The 20,544-nt window shown below is 42.7% G+C and overlaps 1 protein-coding gene across 14 annotated transcripts in view; it reads right to left on the bottom strand.

Moving 5' to 3' along the window:
- Positions 1 to 20,544, bottom strand: part of RGS6 (regulator of G protein signaling 6) — a 606,196-nt gene that overhangs the window by 185,999 nt on the left and 399,653 nt on the right. For all 14 annotated transcript variants that reach the window (XM_045451433.1, XM_045451428.1, XM_045451431.1 and 11 more), the window contains one exon: positions 4,862 to 4,961. In XM_045451433.1, coding sequence (XP_045307389.1) covers positions 4,862 to 4,961 — 100 coding nt within the window. The remainder of the gene's footprint in view (positions 1 to 4,861; positions 4,962 to 20,544) is intronic.

Raw genomic sequence — 20,544 nt, 5'->3', positions numbered from 1 at the left:
AAGGCAGGTAAGTGACCCTCTAGCTTCTCATGTCTTCTTTCCCCACCTCTTCTCCAAAAAAACGTTTAGCTTTGACTCTCATGACATCAGATTAAATCATCTATTCCTCTTGTTGTGAAGTCATCTACTGATGCCTAGGCCTCTGTCTTTTATTCCATGAAGATTTTAATCACAGACTCACAATCACTGCCTCTAACTATCCCCCACTCATGATTTCAATACCCACATAGCCCAGTTTCCCCAAATCATGGCCCCTTGGTTCCTTGACCTCCTCTCTTCTAGTGATCTTGCCCTCTATTCTATCTCAGTCACTTATTCCCATAATCCCAATTTCAAACATTCTGCTAGGGATGTCTGGGTGGCTCAGTTGGTTAAGCTTCCAACTTTGGCTCAGGTCATGATCTCACGGTTTGTGAGTTTGAGCCCTGCGTCAGGCTCTGTGCTGACAGCTCGGAGCCCGGAGCCTGCTCCAAATTCTGTGTTTCCCTCTCTCTCTGCCCCCCTCCCCCCCACTCACTCCCTCTCCCTCTCCCTCTCCCTCTCTCTCTCTCTCTCTCTAACATAAATAATAAACATAAAAAAATCTAAAAAACCTAGAAGAATGCCCTTTAAAAAAATTCTGCTATCCAAACACCATCCCCTACATTTCCAGCTCTCTTACTTTGGCCTCCAACTCCAAAACTCTTTTCCACTAGACCTACAGTTTATGGTCATGACTACTCTCCACTATTCCTCACCCATCTCATGTTTCACTTCCATCCTTGCTCAGTTAAAATTTAATGGTCAATCATTTCAGTTACTCTCTTGCCTTTCCCTTGATTTATCATACTCTTCATACTTGCGAGAGCCTTAATTAAGTCCACCTTTCTACCTGATACATGTCCAAACCCAGAGAGCTAAATGTGGCTGGAGAAATTGCCTCTCTTTAAGTTCATAAATATTAATAATCTCAAGAGGGTCCTTAATGCTACCTCACAGTCAAAACTCTATTTCCTTAGTCCAGTCAATCTCTTTAGACCCCTAGACGACTATTGCATGGCTTCTGATCTCTTCTCAAACCTAATATCTCTACCTTCTTTCCTTTTCATGTTACTAAGAAAATAGAAGCAGTGAAAAGAAAACTACTACAAGCTCCCCCCCTTCCGCCATCATGTTTATTTGTACCTCTGTGCATCTACTGCACCTCCATTTGTCTTCCTATGAATGAATTGTACATGCTTTTAGCTAGAGCTCCCCAATTGTCTTGCATTACATTCAATCTCTTACCTGCTCAATGATATCGCTTCTTGAAATTTTCCTCCATCTCCTGCACCATTTTTCTCCCCCTATTGAGTCATTGCCATTAATCATACAAGCATACTGTCACTTTCACATTATTTAAAAACCTACGTGTCCTGACTTCATTCACCCGTCTAGATCCTCCTGCATTTCTTCCTTTTAAGGAGAACTCCTTCAAAGATTAATTATACTCACTACCTCAAATATTTCTCCTCCCATTCTGACTTGAACCCACTCCAATAAGGCTTTTTGCCATTCTCCCCTGCCAAATGCTTCATGGAATATGCACTTATCAAGGTCAGCAGTTGAATTCAATTGTCGCTAAATTCAATGGGTGATTCTCAGTCCTTATCTTACATGACTATCAGCATCTTTTGGCATATTCTTTCCTGAAGCACTTTCTAGAAAATCTGGCTTCCAAGAGACCATGTCCTCCTGATGTTCCTCTTTGTCTCCAGCTGCTCCTTTTCACTTTCTTTTGCTGATTTCTTCGTCTCTCCATAACCCTCAAATGTTAGAGTATCCCAAGTTGTAGGACTTGGACTGTTTTCTGTTTACATTCAATCCCTTGGTGTGAGGTCATTAATCCCATGGCTTTAAATATCACTTATATTCTAATGACTCATGTGCCCAGTTCAGGCTCTCCCTTAAAATCTAGATCCACACACCCAAGTGCCTATTTGTCGTCTCCAGTTGAATGTCTAGTAGGTCCATAAAACTTAGTATGTCTAAAATGGACCTTTTAATTTCCTACACTTCAGCTAAACAAAGAAACAAACCCCCTTCCCCACTCACAGTCTTCCTCCTCAAAATTAATGCCAACTCCATTTTTCCAGTTGCGTGAAACCAAAAGTGCAGAGTCATCATTGATTCCTTTCTTTCTCTCATATCCTACATCCAATCTTTCCCCAAATACTGTTTATTCTGCCCTCAAACTTGAATTGGAATCTGATCACTTCACACGTCTCCCATGCTGATAGCCTAGTCTGACTACCACTTTTGCCAGTTTCCTGACTCCCCAGGGTATGCAGAATGCAATGTAATGATCTTGTGTCAGAACATGACAGCTCATGTTTAAAGTTCTCCAGTGGCCTTTTAGTGACCAAGAGGTTGCATGATCATGGTCACCATTATCACTTTGACTTCATCCCTATTACCCTTTCATTTTTTCACTCTACTCTGGGTCCCTTTTCTTAGTTCCTCTGTATGCAAGAACACACTTGCCTTAGAGACTTAGCACTTGCTTTCTGGAATGCTCTTTCCCTCAATATCCACATGACTCAATCCTTCATCTCCCCTCCATCTTTACCCAAATGTTACCTTCTCAGGGAATTCTTCTTTGGCCACCTGTTTCAGAGTTGTGACTCCATCATCCACCTTTCATACTTTATTTTTCTCTTTGACCTTTATCATTACCTAAAATTCTACGGGTTTTTCTTATTTATTTTGTTGTCTCCTCCACTAGAATCTAAAATTCCATGAGAACAGAAATTTTTAGCTGTTTCATTTATTTCTGAATTCCCACTGGCCAGCAATATTTAGAATAGCAAACACCCAAGAAATATGTGTGGAATGAATGACCAAGTATTTTGGAGAAAGAACCAGATGGAAATTCAGGAAATAAAAAAATAAAATAATTGAAAGTAAACACCTAAAATCTAGATTAAAGAGAAAAACATTTTTCAGAGAACCACTATGATATCAACAAAAGAAATATACTCCATGATTCATCTTAGGAATCTAACATAAATTTGATACCCAAAGCAGCAAGAAGGGTAAGTGAGAAAAGCAATAAACACATCGTCCCGTGAAAATTGATTAACAATCCTAAACAACATTTTATCAAACAAAATCCAGAAGTGTATGAAAAAATAATATATCATAGCCAATATTATAATTCCATTTAGAAAAATTTCAAAATCAGAGCATACTAACAATACAATCAACCTTCATTATCCAGATCTATTTGGCACCTGAGTTTAAACAGTGACAGTCTGAATAATGAGTTAGGATACTTATGCGTGCCTCAGTTGAGTATATTTATTTTTTAAGGTAACATACACATATTGACTCTGTGTGTGTGTGTATGCTGTGTGTATGCTGTTCTATGAATTTTGACGTATGTATAGATTAATGTCACCACCACCACCACAATCAGGATACAGGATAGTTCCACTGTAACCTTATAAAATTCCTTTGTGTGATCGCTTTATAGTCATGCCCTTCCCCAGTTCTTAATCCTTGTCAACCACTGATCTATCTGTTCTCTGTCACTGTAGTTTTGGAATTTTTTAGAATGTCATGTAAATGGAATCCTACAGGATGTAATCTTTTGAGACTGGCTTCTTCCCCTCAGAAAAATAACTTTGAGGTTTTTCTAAGTTGGTGCGTGTATCAACAGTTCACTCCTTTCTATTGATGAATGTGGGTGTGCCACAGTTTGTTTCTTTCTTCACCCACCGAAGGACATTTGGGTTGTGTCTGGGCTTTGGAGATCACAAATAAAGTTATTATAAATACTTAATGAGTTTTCGTCTGAGTGCACGTTTTTGTTTCTCTTGTATAAATACCAAGGAGTGGGATTGCTGGGTCATAAGGTAAGCATTTGTTTAGTATTATAAGAAATGTCCAGACTTTTTACCTTCCCACCAGCAATGTGTGAGCGTTCCAGTTGCTCCATAGCCTCACCAGCCCTTGGTGTTGTCAGGACTTTTTATCTTGATTATTTTATAAGTATGTAGTAGAAACTGAAGCCTTCTGGCTCCCCACATTTGGAAAGCGAATAACTAGATTTTGATGATGAGAGAACTCTCTAAAATTTTATCTTAATTTATTTGGTTGTTTGTTTAGATACGATACAAGCCTATGTGGTGAAATTATGAAGAAAGGCAACAAACTGATCAGGATAAGAGTAGATAGAGGTTACCTACTGTGGGAAGGGAGGCAGATGTCATCCATTAGGCCCATAAGGGGCCTAAGATACTGGTGATGTGTTACTTAGGAAGCAGGCTGGTAGACACATGTGGCCTATTTTAGTATTATACTTGAAACTATACCCATGTGTTTGATATACTTCATAATTAATTTTTGAAGAAATGTCCAAGCATACAAAACACACCAAATCCCCAAAGTAATGCAGAAAAACTATTCTAAAACCACTTCTTCCAAGAGTTCAAGTACAGTCAGTTGAAAAACTTAAAAATAAAAGCATTTGGTAGAATTTGAACATAAGACTTTCTTAAAGCTTATTTAAATCTAAAATCATTTCTTTAATATGCCTGTGCTTGTGTACATCTCATAGGCTAAATTGCTGATGGGCTATTCAGTTCAGTAATGAGCTTCTTTCCAGAAGCCTCAACCTATACACGGAAGGGTGGTCATGGCAAAACCATCCTTAATCATTGGCAAAGAGCAGCTTCTTCTGGAAACCATGACCACAACTGGACTTTGTCTAAGAAGCACATTGAATATCATCTTTACTATTCACAAATCTTTAGACACACCCCATATCACAATCAGCACTATACAACTCTTCCGTGGCCTTTTCCTATTGCCACCAACACCTTGTAAGGAGAAAGTTTACCTGTAACGACACTGGGAATTTTGGAGAGAAAGCTCTTGACTGTTCTGATGGGCACACCCCCTGTCTTGTCATCTTGCATCTTTGTGATGATGTCTTCAATCTGAAAGAGAATAAGGAAGTGTCATTTTCTCCCATAAAGTAATGATAAATGATACCTTTATTAACAGCCATAATGAACATGTATGAACATGAATGCCAACAATAGACATAAAAAAAACAGCCTCCACCTAGGCAGTCAATAAACATAGTAGCAGGATCTGCAATAAACCAAGCACTGGGGATGGGATGAGGCCATGAGGTTATATACAAGAACATAAAACGTGGTCTATAAGAACAGACTCTGAGATCAAGAAGGTAAGGAGGGAGAAATAATGAGATCCACCATGTAATTCAATATGTCTGCAATGATTCCTCCTCTTTCCCAAATTGGGTTTATACATAGCCTGGACAATATGAACCATCTGGTCTTTGGGACCAGTGCAGGAGCCAGCCAGAGTCACACAGGAGAAAAAATAAAGACATGGAAAGTTCTGATTCAGAGAAGTCGGAGGACAGGTTTCAGTGGTTGTTTGTGGTGGTGTGAGGGTGGTCACCTTAAGCCAGGACTAAAGTGGAACAAAAGACAGAATCCTTTCCTTTTGGACTAAATAAGTCACATTGTCAAAAGAAAGACCACGGTGGGTTGTGGCTTGAAGTCAGTTAGATTTTATTAATAAAACAAGTTGCTATGTACATATATTGAAAACAGAACAGACAGAGGAGACGGACTATTAAGGATTTAGGTGCCTAAATTGGGAAACCAATTTGTAGCTAAGAATCTACAAGTCAGATGTAATTTCCTGGGCAGAAAGCTTCAGAATAGGATACAGAACAATCTGTGACAAGGACATAGATCTTATTGTTTGAGGAGGTGGGGGTAGGGAGCGACTGGAATAGGGGAGAAGAGGAGGTTTAGTTTTATTACACATCTTATTTCCCTAAGCAAAAGAATATCTGTGAAACGGATTCTCGGAGTGCTTCTATCAAAGATGCATAAAATTTTAAGTCTAGAGATTTAAAACTATAGCCCATCTAGTCTAACATACTGGCAATTGCAGGTTGAGGTTGACTTTCTCAAAGTCATATGGCAACTTGTTTGATAGACATAAATAACTTGTTAAAAATAAATAATGAGGTTAGGATACAGAATAACTTGATAATAATATATAATAGCTAAAATATATTAAGAATTTATTATGTGCTAGGTGTTATTCTAAGTATCATACAATATTATCCTATTTAATGTTTATGATTACTTAATAATCTAGATTCCACTGTTATCCTCATTTTTCAGATAAAAAGATCTAGTGAGGTGTATCAACCAGGGTAGACCAGATTAAGTTATTGTAACAACCGTCAAATTCCCAATGGCTCAGTACAGCCGTGTTTATTTCTCTCTCATGGCTCAAGTCTATCACAGGTCACCAGGGGGACTCTGCCTATTGTAGTTACTAGGCTGATGGAATGGCTACCATCTTGAATGTTGCTCGTCATTGTGCTAAAGGGACAAGAGAGAATTCTGGAGAATCTGGTATTGGTTATTAAATGCTATAGCCAAGAAGTTACATGTGACACCTTTGCTCAGAATTCTTTGACCAGATCTAGTTACACAGCACCACCCACCCACAAAGAAGCCAGGGTTCCAGTGTTCTTGGTGCCAAGAGGGGAGGGGAACTGACCATCTATTAACAGTGTCAATGACCGCCACAGAAGTTAAGCAACCTTGCCAAGGTCACACAGCTACCCATTTGTGGATCTGAGTTTAAACGTAGCCACAGACCTTAGATCTCAGGCTTCTTACCCCTGGGCTGCTCTGCCACCCAATAAGATTCCCATAAAAGCAGCCGAGCAGGGAGACCATTTTCCTTTGGATATTTCTGGGTTTTCCTGAGAAGTACTGATAATGAGAAAGAATCTTAAGTTCCTGGCCCTTTAGGGAGTGGATGAATATATCATGCTAAAAATAAAGGTAAGTCTCTGAAGACCTATTAAATGACAGGAAAAGAAAAATTTTCATCCACATTCCTGGTAATAGTTTCAGCTAGTGCCCTGCCTTGCTGCCCCTAAACTCAACCCAATGATTCAGAGTAGTCTGAATATTCCTTACTGATAGCCAAGGAGAGTTATTCCTAGGAAAAATGGTCATGTTTTCAAGGTAATCTATGCTTTTGATCTAGTGTGCTATCTGAAGCCAGAAGTATCAGTTACACTGATGCTTTTAATAAAATGGACTCAAAATCATTGGGAATTGGAGGGAAGCCAATATTTCAATTCAGTTAGATACCTGACTTGTCATTAGATGATAACAATTTCCAGTCTCTGCTGATGTGGGCTGGATTTAAAGACTGGCTATGCAGAGGAAGCCTCCACGATTCGTTAGTCATTGCACCACACCACTGAATCTTAAAAGGATGTATTTATTAAAGAGGACTTCTCTTTTCATGTGGGCTCACTATGTGCCAAGAGGTATATTATTTATCAGAGGTTACAGCTAGGTCAAAAGGATAACCCCCTTAAGTGACCAGAGAGGGAATTACATTGCAGCAATAGTTTACAACACCAGATGGGTGAAAGAATGTTCATTGGTCCCCCGTTCTTGAATCCTCCATAGTATGAATATATACCCAAGTCCTTGCCCTGGCCTCATCATGATGAGCAGGGAGTCTGCCCCTTGACTTTTAGGCTTGGGCCATGTGACTCGCCTGGCAAATGGGAGGATATTGAACATGATGTGAGCAGAGGCTTTCGATGCACCTGCATGGTCATGCTCAGCCTCTTCTCTTGCCCTCCTATATCAGATAGCTGTTGTTCCAAGGAGGGTGAGACACGTCTGGAGCAGAAGGGACCCAACACATAGCTAGACAGGTCAAACCTCAGTTGACCTGCACACCCATGAGCTTATTTTGTATGTCCCTGAGTTTGGGTGGTTTGCTATGCAGAAGAATCGTGGCTCTAGCTTACTGATACAACAGGGCTCTAAAATAAATGCACTTATCAAAAATTGCTGAAGCCACACAAACGCTTAATAATAAGAATCAATGAGTCCTGGAGGTCGGGTATCCTAAAATCCAATGCTTTTTAAGAATCTAGAAATTCCAATTACACCACCTACCATTTTCTTAAAAATTCTTAGGGCCTTATACTCCTCTGTAGCCCATTCTGTTGTTGTGTCAGGAAAATCTGTGATAGCTGAGGTTGGTTCCAGAGCACGGTCCATTGCAACATCAGCTAATAATACTGCTTTTGAATATATATATATATATATATGTATATATATATATATATATGTATATATGTATATATGTATATATATATATACACACACATATATATACATATATACATATATATATATACACATATATATATGTGTGTGTGTGTATATATATATATATATATATATATATATTTTTTTTTTTTTTTTTTTTTTTTTTTTTTTTTTTTGGTCATGGTTTCTGGTAAAATGCTAAGAGTACAGACCTATCAAAAAATCAAAAGTGGGCTCCAGGAGCTTATATAAATTATAATGGCACACATTTTCAGAACACCTGAAGAACACCTACATATGATCAACACTATCCTCGGTATTATTTTGAATAGATTAACTAATGTATTTCTCGGTCCTGAAAGTTACTCAGTAAATATGTTGAAATTGAGGCTTAGAGAGGTTAAGTGATTTTCCCAAGGACAACTAGTAAGTGGCAAAGCCCAAATCTTTGTCCAAGTCTTCCTGACCCTAATGCCCAAGCTCGATCAAATCCAAGATTCATCTTATTTTCAGTGTCTGCTGACAGGGCTCCTGAGTTACAAGGCACTTAATACTGTTTGCATTGAAGGGGAAGTTCAGCCCAGCCCTAAGGGGGTGGAGAAGGAAACAGAGAAATCGATCCAGATAATCAGATTATCAACCATCTCAGGATTTATTTCCGTCCAATGACTGCTGATGCTTTGCTGCTCTGTGTTTTCTCTCTTTGTCCCCGAGTCTTGGCACGATTTATCCTCTACTGGTAGATCACAGCTCCTGGGCTGGGAATGGGGAGATGGGAAGGTATATACTTATATTTCCTTGACTATTCAGTCCCATCTAACTTTTGACACTTTTTGTTCCTGGAAAAGGACAACATCAATTCGCTCCTGGAGAAGGGCAACATCAATTCGCTGACATCCTTTAACATGAAGCTCTGTGTCATTAGGGAGAATGTTCCCCTGTGGCAATCAATAAGAGGTTGGCTCTTATTTGACAGCAAGTGATGCAAAAAACCTACTTGGCAAGCTCAGCCGGTTCTGCATGGATGAGTCACAATGACCAGGACGCCCTTCTGCAAAGGCACTCAAAACTCAGCACTGGCATGCAGGTAGAACATTCTTCCAAAAAGCAGAAAAAATGGAAACCATTACACCACACAGGGTGGGTTTCCTCTGAACTGAGGAATGTTATGGGACAGGAATGTTATAATTCACGGAAATAGCTGTGGGGTGTAAGAGAGGAGTGAGGAGAAGCAAAATCATCTCTTCACAAACGGAGGCCCCAGAAGGACAGTGGGAAGAACACTGGTCTGAGACCCGTGATAAGTGCTAGCCTTAACCTCACTGATTTGCTGTGTTGGCCCTGGACAAGTGATTTAACCTCTCTGGACTTTACTGCCCTCATCTACAGTGATAGGTCTGGTTGGTAAACTGAGACTTCTAGTCCCAGGACACAAGAGACTTCTCTGACTTGACCAATGCAAAGCAGTGTCTGCAAGAAAAGGACAGGACAGGCAATCAGGCCTCTGGCTTCCCATTCTCCACGCGGCCCATCTGCCAGGCCACCCCATGCAGAATGCTTCTCTGTGCTGAGGTGCAAAGTAGGGTGCTGAGCGGGACTGGGGAGTTTTGATGTTTTCAGAAATCGTTTTGGACAAACGACATCAGAAGCCAGATACAGTCATGATCCAAAGAGGCCCCAATGCTGCTCCTTATTGATCAGTTCCATGCCTGCCCATCTCTGCTTATATAGATGGCGCTCCTGACAGAAATGACCAGAGGACAGTATTACTTTTGTTTGTGTAAATTAATGATCTAGTGAATGAATTTATTTAGCTCCTCCAATTTTTCCTCGGTGGAAAATTAAAAATCTTCGAGAATAGGTAAACTATGTTGCCATTTAAAAAACAAAAACAAACAAACAAAATCCACAACAACTTTAACACAGAAAGTATGCCTCAGGCATGAGGTCTTTTCTACTGAAGGATTTCATCTTGACTTTGCCATCAATTGCCTGTTTCTAGCTTCTAAAGCCTGTCACTTCGGCTCCCGCATTTCATTAAAGACGCCTTCTGTTCTGGTGTCCGGGAATGAGTGAAAATGACTCTTTGGACACATCTTATCAGCCCAGAGGCAGGAATCAGAGGTGGCAAATGATAATCATATTTCTTAATCCAAAATGTGTATGCTTCACTGAGCATGCTCTGTCCCATATGTGTTCCATAAGATCAGGCTAGGTCTCATTTTTATTTTTAAAAACATAGCACACTGCTATTCTCTACTTAAATGTACTCAGCTTCCCTTACTGGTTTAGTGGATATTTATTGAGCACCTACAAAGTGCCAGGTAGTTTTAGTTTCTACGGTTACAAAAGTGGGTAAAAGACAGTCTGTTCCCTTCCATAAGGGACTAATACGTTTCAGAAAGACTCAGGCCTCGAGACTCAAAGTTAAGGTTGTGACAGCAGAACCAAGTGTGGGCTCCCAACAAGCTTCACACGGAAACACTAAGGAATAGTATTTTCAGAGGTCTTCAAAAGGGGACCTCCCCTCCCTTTTTTGCTATCCTGTTCAAAGGACTGTGATTTCAGTGGCAGGAGGGGAGGCTGGAGATTCCTTGTGTTAGCTACAACAATGACTGAAATACCTGTTAGTCTGTTTTCAGTTCAACTGACTTTTGAATCACTGTATCAGTCTAAAATGCTTTTGCTAGAAAGCAAAAACAAAAAACCAAAAAAATCCAACCTCTAAACACGGGGGATTATTTTTCCTACGTAACAAGCAATGCGTACGTGGCAGGCATGCAGTTCTATGTGAATGTCCATCTTGGCCTTTCCCTTGTGGTTGCCAGAGAGCTGCCCCTGCTCAAGGCATCACTTCCACGTTGCAGAATAAGAAGAAAGGCGGGAAGAAGGGCGGGGGTGTTGGTACGGCTGTACTTGTTCCTTTTATCCAATAAGCATATACCTTCCCAGAAGATGCCAACAGATCTCTGCTCTAGTCTCACTGGCCAGAGCAGGGTCTCATGGCTACATGTGGTTGCAAAGGGCGCTGGGCAGAGGGTAGTTTATCTAGCCTCTATATCACATGGAGGCGTGGGAAGAGGGGAATGAAAATGTGGCTGACTTTGTCTGGCAGAAAGTTCCTGTATTAAAGAACATTCATTAAGGATGGTTGGGCAGGCCTGGATTTCTCCCTGATCTGTTCTCCAGGCCGCAGCCTGTGATACTCGTGAAGGAAAACTTCATCATTTAACTCCCCTACTTAGAATCTGTCTATGGTTTCTAGTGATTACTCTGTTATAGGCTCTTATAGGATCCTCTGTCTTTCGTCTATATTGGTTATCACTTTAACTTGTATTTTCCGTTACACTTTCTCATCATTTAATCCTAGTAGTAGGTGCTCAGTAAATATATATTGAAAGAATAATTGAATGAATGAATGAATGACATGAGTGCTATATTCTTTTTTTTAGTTGAAGAATAATGGACGTACAATGTTCTACAGTTTTAGGTGTGCAACACAGTAATTCAATATGTATATACATTACAAAATGGTCACCACAGTAGGGTCTAGGTACTATTTGTCACCACACCAAGTTGTTACAATATTATTGACTATATTCCCTATGCTGTACATTACATCCCCTCATCTTATTTATTTTATAACTAGAAGATTGTACCTCTTAATCCCCTTTGCCTATTTCCCACCATCCCCCCCGCACCTCTCTCCCCTCTGGCAGCCACCAGTTTGTTCTCTGTATCTCTAAGTTTGTTTCCATTTGTCTTGCTGGTTCTTTTGCTCTGTTTTACACATATCAGTGAAGTCATATGGTATTTGTCTTTCTCTGTCTTATTTCATTTGGCACAATACCCTCAAGGTCTACCCATGTTGTTGCAGATGGCAAGATTTCATTCTGTTTTTATGGCTGAGTAATATTCCATCATATATATATATATATATATATATATATATATATATATATATATAAAACATTCTTCTTGGGGTGCCTGGGTGACTCATTTGGTTAAGTGTCTGACTCTTGACTCTTGATTCTGGCTCAGGTCTCGATCTCACGTTTTGTGAGATTCAGCCCTGCGCTGGGCTCTATGCTGACAGTGCGAAGGCTGCTTCAGATTCTCTCTCTCCCTCTCTCCCTCCCTGCCCCTCCCTTGTTCTCTCTCTCTCTCTCACACACACACACATACACACACTAAATAAATAAATAAATCTTTATCCATTCACTTATCTTTTTTTAGAATTAAAAAAATTTTTTTTTAATATTTATTTTTTACTTATATTTGAGAGAGAGAGACAGAGAGAGATGGAGCGTGAGCAGGGGAGGGGCAGAGAGAGAGACAGAATCTGAAGCAGGCTCCAGGCTCTGAGTTGCAAGCTGTTAGCACAGAGCCTGAGGCGGGGCTCGAATCCATGAGCACTGAGATCATGACCTGAGCTGAAGTCGAATGCTCAACTGACTGAGCCGCCCAGGAGCCACTATCCGTTCACTTACTGATGGACATTGAAATTCCTTCCGCATCATGAGTGCTATATTCTTTTTTTTTTTTTTAATTTTTTTTAACGTTTATTTATTTTTGAGACAGAGAGAGACAGAGCATGAACGGGGGAGGAGCAGAGAGAGAGGGAGACACAGAATCGGAAGCAGGCTCCAGGATCTGGGCCATCAGCCCAGAGCCCGACGCGGGGCTCGATCTCACAGACCGCGAGATTGTGACCTGAGCCGAAGTCAGACACTCAACCGACTGCGCCACCCAGGCGCCCCATGAGTGCTATATTCTTAAAGAACTTTATTTTGGATTCCAGCATCAAATGCGATGCTTGATATATTAGCATATATATTAATAATATATTATTAATATGTATTAATTATAATTATGTTATAATTATATTATAAAATTATATAATTATTAATATGTATTAATATATCATTAATATATTTGTATATTACATATGACATATTAATACATATTATGCATATTATATAATATACCTATATATGATATATATATGATCAAATATAATATATATTCATATATATTCATTATGTATATATGTGTATATATGAATATATATAAATAAATATATATTAGGGTTTAGGGGTGGTATATCTTCGCTTTAAAGTAAACTTGGTATTTACATTTTTAAAGATCATTCTGCTTTGGAAATGGATTAAATGAACAGAAATCTCAAGATTCCGTGAACCTTAGCAACAGTGTTCAAGGAATTGCTTCATAGGCACCCAAGGATCAGTTGAGCTTGGAGAAGTTCCCCAATGTACTGTGCCCGACATTACCCAGGGGCAATGCCAGGGTAGAAGGATAGGCATTACTTGTTTAGCCTCCTGGAGGCTTATTTTTATGGCTTTAAGCATTACTATATGCAGTGCTTCATAAATTACTTCTATGGAAAGCATTTTCCCCCATTTAATTGAAGAGAAAAACGGAAAAGGATGACATTCTAGGTCAGTGAACAAATGGGTTGATGACATTTTAGGGGAAATGACTTTCCCCTGAGCTTGGCTGGAAGAGCAAAGCTTTAGAAGGCATAGTGTCTCTTGCAAAAGAATCTATTGTTTGCTTGGAAATATGAGTGGAGCAGGTCCTCCGGGTGAGCCATGGAATAAGGAATCTCCAACTGCAGAACACCAGCTACAGCGCAAATGAGGAAAATGGACCCTGATCAATGAAACATTCTAGCAATGTGAGAGGACCTAACATCTCTATTATAATCTTCTCAAATTGCCCTAATTTGTGTGCCATCTGCTTCTTATTTTCCTCCCTTTATAGAGAAACACACTGATACTTAGGGACAGCAAATTGTCCAAGGCCAAATGGGGCTGTTGAATAATGAGATTACTGGTACTGAACTCAGGCAGTCTTGCTTCCGAGCTGGCTCTCCGGATCACCACGCCAGCAGTCAGGGCAGCTCCCAAGCAGACCCCGGTTCACCTACGGCTTTAGCAGAGCAGAAGGTGCAGAGGATGGGACCACATCCTATGCTTAAAAGTTTAGTACATAGTGTGGAAGGCAGAAAAAAAACGATCCCCTCAAAAGGTGTCTACATCCTGATTGGTGGAACCTGTGAATATGTTACCTTACATGGCAAAAGAGACCCTGGAGATGTGATTAAAGTTAAGGACCTTGAGATGCAGTGGTTATCCTGGATTATGCAGGTGGGCTCAGTCTAATCACATGAGTTCTTGAAAGATGAGGACCCTTCCCAGCTATCATCACTTAGAGACATAATCATAGAATAAAAGGTCAGAGAGATGAGATTCTGTTGGCTTTAAAGATGAAAGGAGGGACTACAAGCCAAGGAAAGTGAACTTCAGATGTTGGAAAAAGCAAGGAAACAGATTGTCTGCTAGAGCCTTCAAAAGATATATAGTCCAGCCAAAGCCTTGATTTTAGCCCAGGGACACCCATTCTAGACTTCTGATGACCAGAACTGTATGATCATAAATTTATCTGTGTTAAGCCATTGAGGTAATCTGTTACAGCAACCAGAGAAAACTAATACACACAGTGACCCCCTTGCTCATGAATCAATGTTTGGAAAATCAGTATTCTGCATTGTTTCCAAAACATATCAGTATTTTCTCCTCCCGGGGAGGAAGTAGGTAGGATTTCCCCACATTCCATTGCTCTCCGTCCCTTTTTTGACAGTCAGACCAGTGGTCAAGCGGCAATTGTGATGGTCTGCTTGGGGGAAGATGTCAGGGTTGAGGACGGCGAAAACATCTGTCCATAACCTGAAGTAATTGCTTCCATGACATTTTAAACGCTTCAGTTTCTGGTCTACCAGGGACCAATTAGATGGGTGGCTCAGAGGTTACTTCCAAGGGCTTCTTAAATGGGTCACAGTAGCCCATTAATTAATGCCAACATCACGTTCTACACATGGAAAAATAAATACGATTTTTATGTCTCATCTCAGATTTGATCTTATCACGTTCTTCAGCCTGGCCCACCAAAGGGAACTAGCCCACAAGGAACACCACGTGGCCACACAGCCCAAATAATTAGGTAAGCAGGATACAACACTCCAAATTCGAACATGCACCTTTTCATATTATGTTTCTATAGAAAGATTCTAGCTTTAACACATATATCACCTTCCTCTTGGATGGAGAAAAAGCCTCACAATATCTTTGTTTCCAAAGAGAAACTGGTCCATCCAGTGTCCTGGAACATCACTACAAATTTTTTTCCTCCTGGAGAGGAGCAAGGAACATAAGACCTGTCCTCCCCTCTGACCCCACGGACATCCCGGACTCTGCAATCACTCATTCTTTCTGGCTCACTTCCTTCCTGACTCTACCTCAACACCTTCCCCTACTCCAAACTGGACAACTGAACTGGCAACTGGAGTGAATTTAAGGGCTTGGAATGATTTATGTAAATTTTCTCCTCCTCAAAAGCCTGCTGTGGCTCCCTACTGCTACAAAATAAATGCCAGGTTTCCTACTATGGAATTCAAGGCCCTCTATGATTTGGTGTCAAACTACCTTGCCAGCATCAGCTCCCAGAATGCTTTTTGTTTCAGGACACGCCCATCTTCCTTCGAACAACAACCTCTTGTGCTCCATCCTGGCTCATGACCTGCTTCACCTAGCCACTGCAGACCCATCTGGATCCTAGTCAGGTGTTCAGGCCCCGCCCAAAAGCCCCTCCTCCAGGGAATGGCCCTTGATGTTTCCAGTACGTGCGCACATATATAAGTTGCCTGTAATTTTTACTTCCTTCTTCCATTCCAAGGGTGTGAAGCAAGAGACAGGACGTGTCTGCTTTGCTCAGGACCACCTGCAGCCTGTGCTCAGAAGATCCCGAGGTGGCAACCTCTTGGTTGTAAACGCGCCCTTGTAGTTGGCAACGTCACCACCCTTGGCTCTCCAGGGCCCATCCTGCCCAGCTCTCCTCGGCTCAGTGATGGTGATTCTGTGTAGTGTGGTTTCATCTGCACCTTCCAGCCTGTCCCGAGAGGTGCACCCCTCACTGTTTTCTTGGATCACAGCCTCACCGCACTTGACCGTGCCATTTGCTCTTCCTGCGCCGTTCCCTTTGGTTGGTTATGCCATTCTTCATGTCTGATGCCCCTAACTGTTCCCGTGAGCACAAGGGTCACTCCTGACGGAGGAGACTGAGACAAATCACAGTGTGGGGGGAGGGGGGCCCATAGAGGCAAAATCAGGTTAAACAGTCCTAAAGGGGAAATAGGAGGTGAATCATCACTTAACTGCAAGTATATTCGAATGTTCACTAGGTGCTAGGTGCTGGGAAACCAGACAGGCAGGTCTTCCCTTCGTGCTCACCTTTTAGGGGGAGGCCCTTCGAGGATGGTCAATGAGCCTAAGGAAGAGGGGCACAGTCCCCAAGGGGGCCTTCCAGGAGACGGTACAGTAACACCACTGACTTCGGGTGATTCCTGCCTCTAATCCCGAGGAAGCTCCTGAGCCTGTAGCATCCTGGGGTCCTACTGGACCCCGGGGGGCAGGGCCCTGGACAACCCTGAATTGTGCTGCCAGAGGGACAGCAGCAAGGATTCCATTTTGGGTTTCACGTCTCATGCCTCTCCTGCTCGTAACCAATGCTGCTTCTGAACATGCCAGCCCTGCGTCTGAAGTTTCTGGAACACATTATCTAAGGGATGCTGGAGTCCCCTTCCAGGGCTGTAACTGATTGCCCAGATTGCCCAGATTGCCCAGATTGCAGATTGGTCCCACCTGCAGAGTTTGGCTCCTTCCCCTCACTACCCTCCTGTGCCATAAAACACCCTGAGCCCCTTTCCACTTCTTACGTGAAGGAAGAACTCACCCTCCCCCACCCCCCGACCTGGTCTTTCTGAACTGGCTAGTCTCTCACTTTCATTCCAGCCACCAAGAGATTAAACAGAATAGACCAAGGAACGATGGGTCATTTTTCTCATCTTCTTAGGCTTGATAATATTTCCCCAAATTTCTTTAAATCCATGAATTACTTTATTTTAAAGACCAGCAATTTATTTCTAAAATTTAAATGAGTATGTAGGCAAAGCTCTTAGAGCACAGTGCCCGGCACAGAGATAGTTGTTCCTGATAAATGTTCATCTCTCCTCCATCAGAATAGATCGTAATTTCTTCTTACATCTGATGCAAGGGAGTAACCACAGAAGATTCTACTGCTCCCTTCAGAGGGCCAGGGATGGGCCCTTCTTTTGTGTCATTGCCTCAGAGGACAGCACCTGCTACCAGAGAGCCACGCTTTCCAAAAGGTGTCCCTAAAGTCACTTCCCACTGGATGGGACCCACTTTGCATAGGTTTCCAACTACAGAGAAAATGATTATTTCATTGCCCAACTCCGCATTACCCCACAGGTTTTCAGAGCAGCGTGGTTTTTTTTTTGTTTTTGTTTTTTTTTTTTGGCCTTAAATCCCAAGCCCCACCACGAGGCAGGATAAAGCAGCAGAACTGTCCAGTCCAGAGACAGCGCCTTGCCAAGGGGAGGCCTAGGACCTGCCTAAAGGAAAGACAAGCTTTGCAAGCCCAGGAAAAGGTGTTCCCTTTAATTTCCAAGTCCTTTGCCTACGGCTCCTGAGATCACAGATTAAAAGAACAACTTATTTTTCATCCCCAAGATAATGAGATGGAAGACAGTATCTATTTCTCTGATTTAATTCTGATTTTACTCTAGGAGCCTGAGCAACTCTGGGAAGCATTCGATGGATTGCCAGCTGCACACTGCAAACGGGGATAAATACCAAGATCTGAAAATACACCCGGCAACGCACCCGTTCTCCCTTGGGAGAATGGCAGGGTCATTTGCCATGACTTCTGTTAATCACCCAGATTAAGTGGCTGGCGTCCTCACTTTGCTTTTAGTCTCCCAGTAGCTCTCCTGCCTCAGGAGGACAAGCGGCAGGTGGGGCCCAGGAGCCACAGGGGTGAGGGTGTGGGGGGTGGGGTGCCCAGCCCCACCTACGGGCGGGGCGGGGCGGGGGGGGGGTGGGGAACAGGTGGGTGGAGCGAACGTAGCCAGGCTGGGCTCCAGTCAGGAGGCCAGGTCGCCTAAGGTTTCGTGTTATGTGAATGTTGCTGCCTGCCCCACAGGGTCCTCTGGAGGCACGGCGGAGAAAAAGATCTTAACGCAGGACAGCCGGTACCCATTCTCCATCGAAAAGAAACTTCTTCCCCTACTTGTGGGTTGCGGAGCTGCGCGGAGCCAGGAGGTGGAGAGGAGGGACACGTATCAAGAAACTACTGGGTTTGAAACACCGACTGCCCACAACAATATGGGAGGGAGTGGGTTTTGTCCCCCACTTGAGGAGCAGGGCTTTCGCAGGGCCTAAACCACCTGGGGAGGGGTGTCGACCCCACCTGGTGGGGGAGGGGCCGGTTTCAGAGCCCACTCACAGCAGAAAGACCTGAGTCTCAGATGTGACTTCCATGGGTGGCTTTACTGCTTGACACGAGCTCCCTGTCGCGCTGGTGACATTCTTAGCACGCCTCATTGCGACTCCCCTTGTGATGGCTGAACTGTGTCTGCCCCCGATTCTTAGAGTCCCCCAGTGCCTCAGCACGGGGCCTCGTTTGGAGATAGGGTCTTTCTAGAGCGTATCATGTTAAAATGAGGTCCTTAAGCTGGGTCCTAATCCAACCCGCTTTATAAAAAGGGGATATTTGGCCCCAGAGATGTGTAAAGAGGGAAGATGGGAAGACACAGGGAGAGGACAGCATCCACAAGAAAAGGAGAGAAGCCTGGGACAGATCCATCCATCACAGCCCTTGGCTGTCACCAACTTGACCCCGAATTGGAGACTCCAGAAGTTTGAGTCAAAATATTTATGTTGTTTAGGCCACCCAGCCTGCAATACTTTCTTACGGCAGCCCTAGCGAACTGGTACATTCCTCCTGACTCTGCAGACCACAGACTTTAATTTTTTCCAGTTATTTCTGTTCAGCATGTGATGAAAATAATTTCCTCTCCCTTCTCTTCCCCTCCCAGGCTCCCGTTCCCCAAACACACACACACACACATGCACACACACACACACACACACACACACTCCCAGGAGATGATGACTAATTATTTTCAGATTAGACAGTGTTCCACGTGCCAAATGAACTAATTTGACATCTTGTGTATTGTCTGGTTCCCTGGAAGCCACACAGCATACTACCTCGAAGCTCTCGCTTTCTGAAAGCCAAGACTATGTCTAAGATTAGGGCTGAGAATGAATGCCAGATTCACAGACCAGATTCACAACTATGAGGGTCAGGAAGACACTGTTTTCCAGAATCAGAAGTGAGGGGTGTCATGATTAGAGTTGGTCTTTCGTTTGTTCTAAAACTATCTGTGATAAGGAATATATATAAACTCCCACACTTAGGGCACAGACGCATGGATACAACACCACACAAATGGTTTGAGACATTAATGACTTAGCAGCCCAAATGTAAGATATTTTGCTGTTGAGTCAACTGAAAACTTACAATATAATGTGGCAGCAAGCAAACCCCAAAAGATCAATTTGATCTTAGGATGCATTAATAGAAACATAGTGCCCTTAATGAGGGAGGTGATAGGGCCCTCATCTCTGTACTGAGGAGGCTGCACTTAAAATGCCAAGTTCCCTTCTGGCACCAGACTTAAGAGGACACCCATGAACTGCAGCCAACATAAAAGCAAGTGACCTAGATCTTAATGACAGCATTAAATGGCAAGGGTAGAAGTTGGCGGGGCAGTGATTAGTCCCTCATCCCAAGTATCTACCAACTTAAATAAAATCAAGTAAAAAGTGTGCTTGGTCTGCAAATGCAGCCCCCCCGGCAAGGACTGCAGCCCTTGGCCCTTTCTGTGTAGAGATTCTGGACCTGCCACTGTCCAGCTCTTGAAGTACTTCTTGAGCCAAGGCATGGCCCCTAGGAGTCACTTTTGCACCTTAAAATGCAACGAAGTCAGCTTGGAAGAGAAACTTGTTAGCCCATTAGCCTAGTCCTCCCTGGGGTGAGTGGGTCCATTCAAGGTGTGAATTCTTTCCAGGGAACTCAGGGAAGAAGACCCCCTAGAAGATAGGAGACAGTGGGAAGTGGAGAGAGAGGTGGGGGTGGCGGGGGGAGTCTGAGACTTGAATTCTAAGCGGGGAGGGCCCAGGTGGGGGCTTCAGGCAGAAGGGGTGTGGGTGGAGTTGGGATAGAAGGGCCTCTCTAGAGCCCTGGGGCCGGGGTGGGGGGTGGGGGCGGAACAAAGTGTCCTGGGTGGGGGGGAGATGTTGAATGGGGTGAAGGCCTCCTGTCCATATGCCCCCAGGGTGGCTTTTCTGCCTGTGGTCCTCACTCTTGCTTTGTCACAAGGGAATCACTTCCCCTCTGTAGGTCTCAGTCTCCTCCTGAGTGAATTGGA

The sequence above is a fragment of the Leopardus geoffroyi genome, chromosome B3, assembly GCF_018350155.1.
Source record: "Leopardus geoffroyi isolate Oge1 chromosome B3, O.geoffroyi_Oge1_pat1.0, whole genome shotgun sequence".
NCBI lineage: Eukaryota > Metazoa > Chordata > Mammalia > Carnivora > Felidae > Leopardus > Leopardus geoffroyi.
The sequence above is the reverse complement of the archived record's forward strand: the minus strand, read 5'-3'. Positions and strand labels throughout refer to the sequence as shown.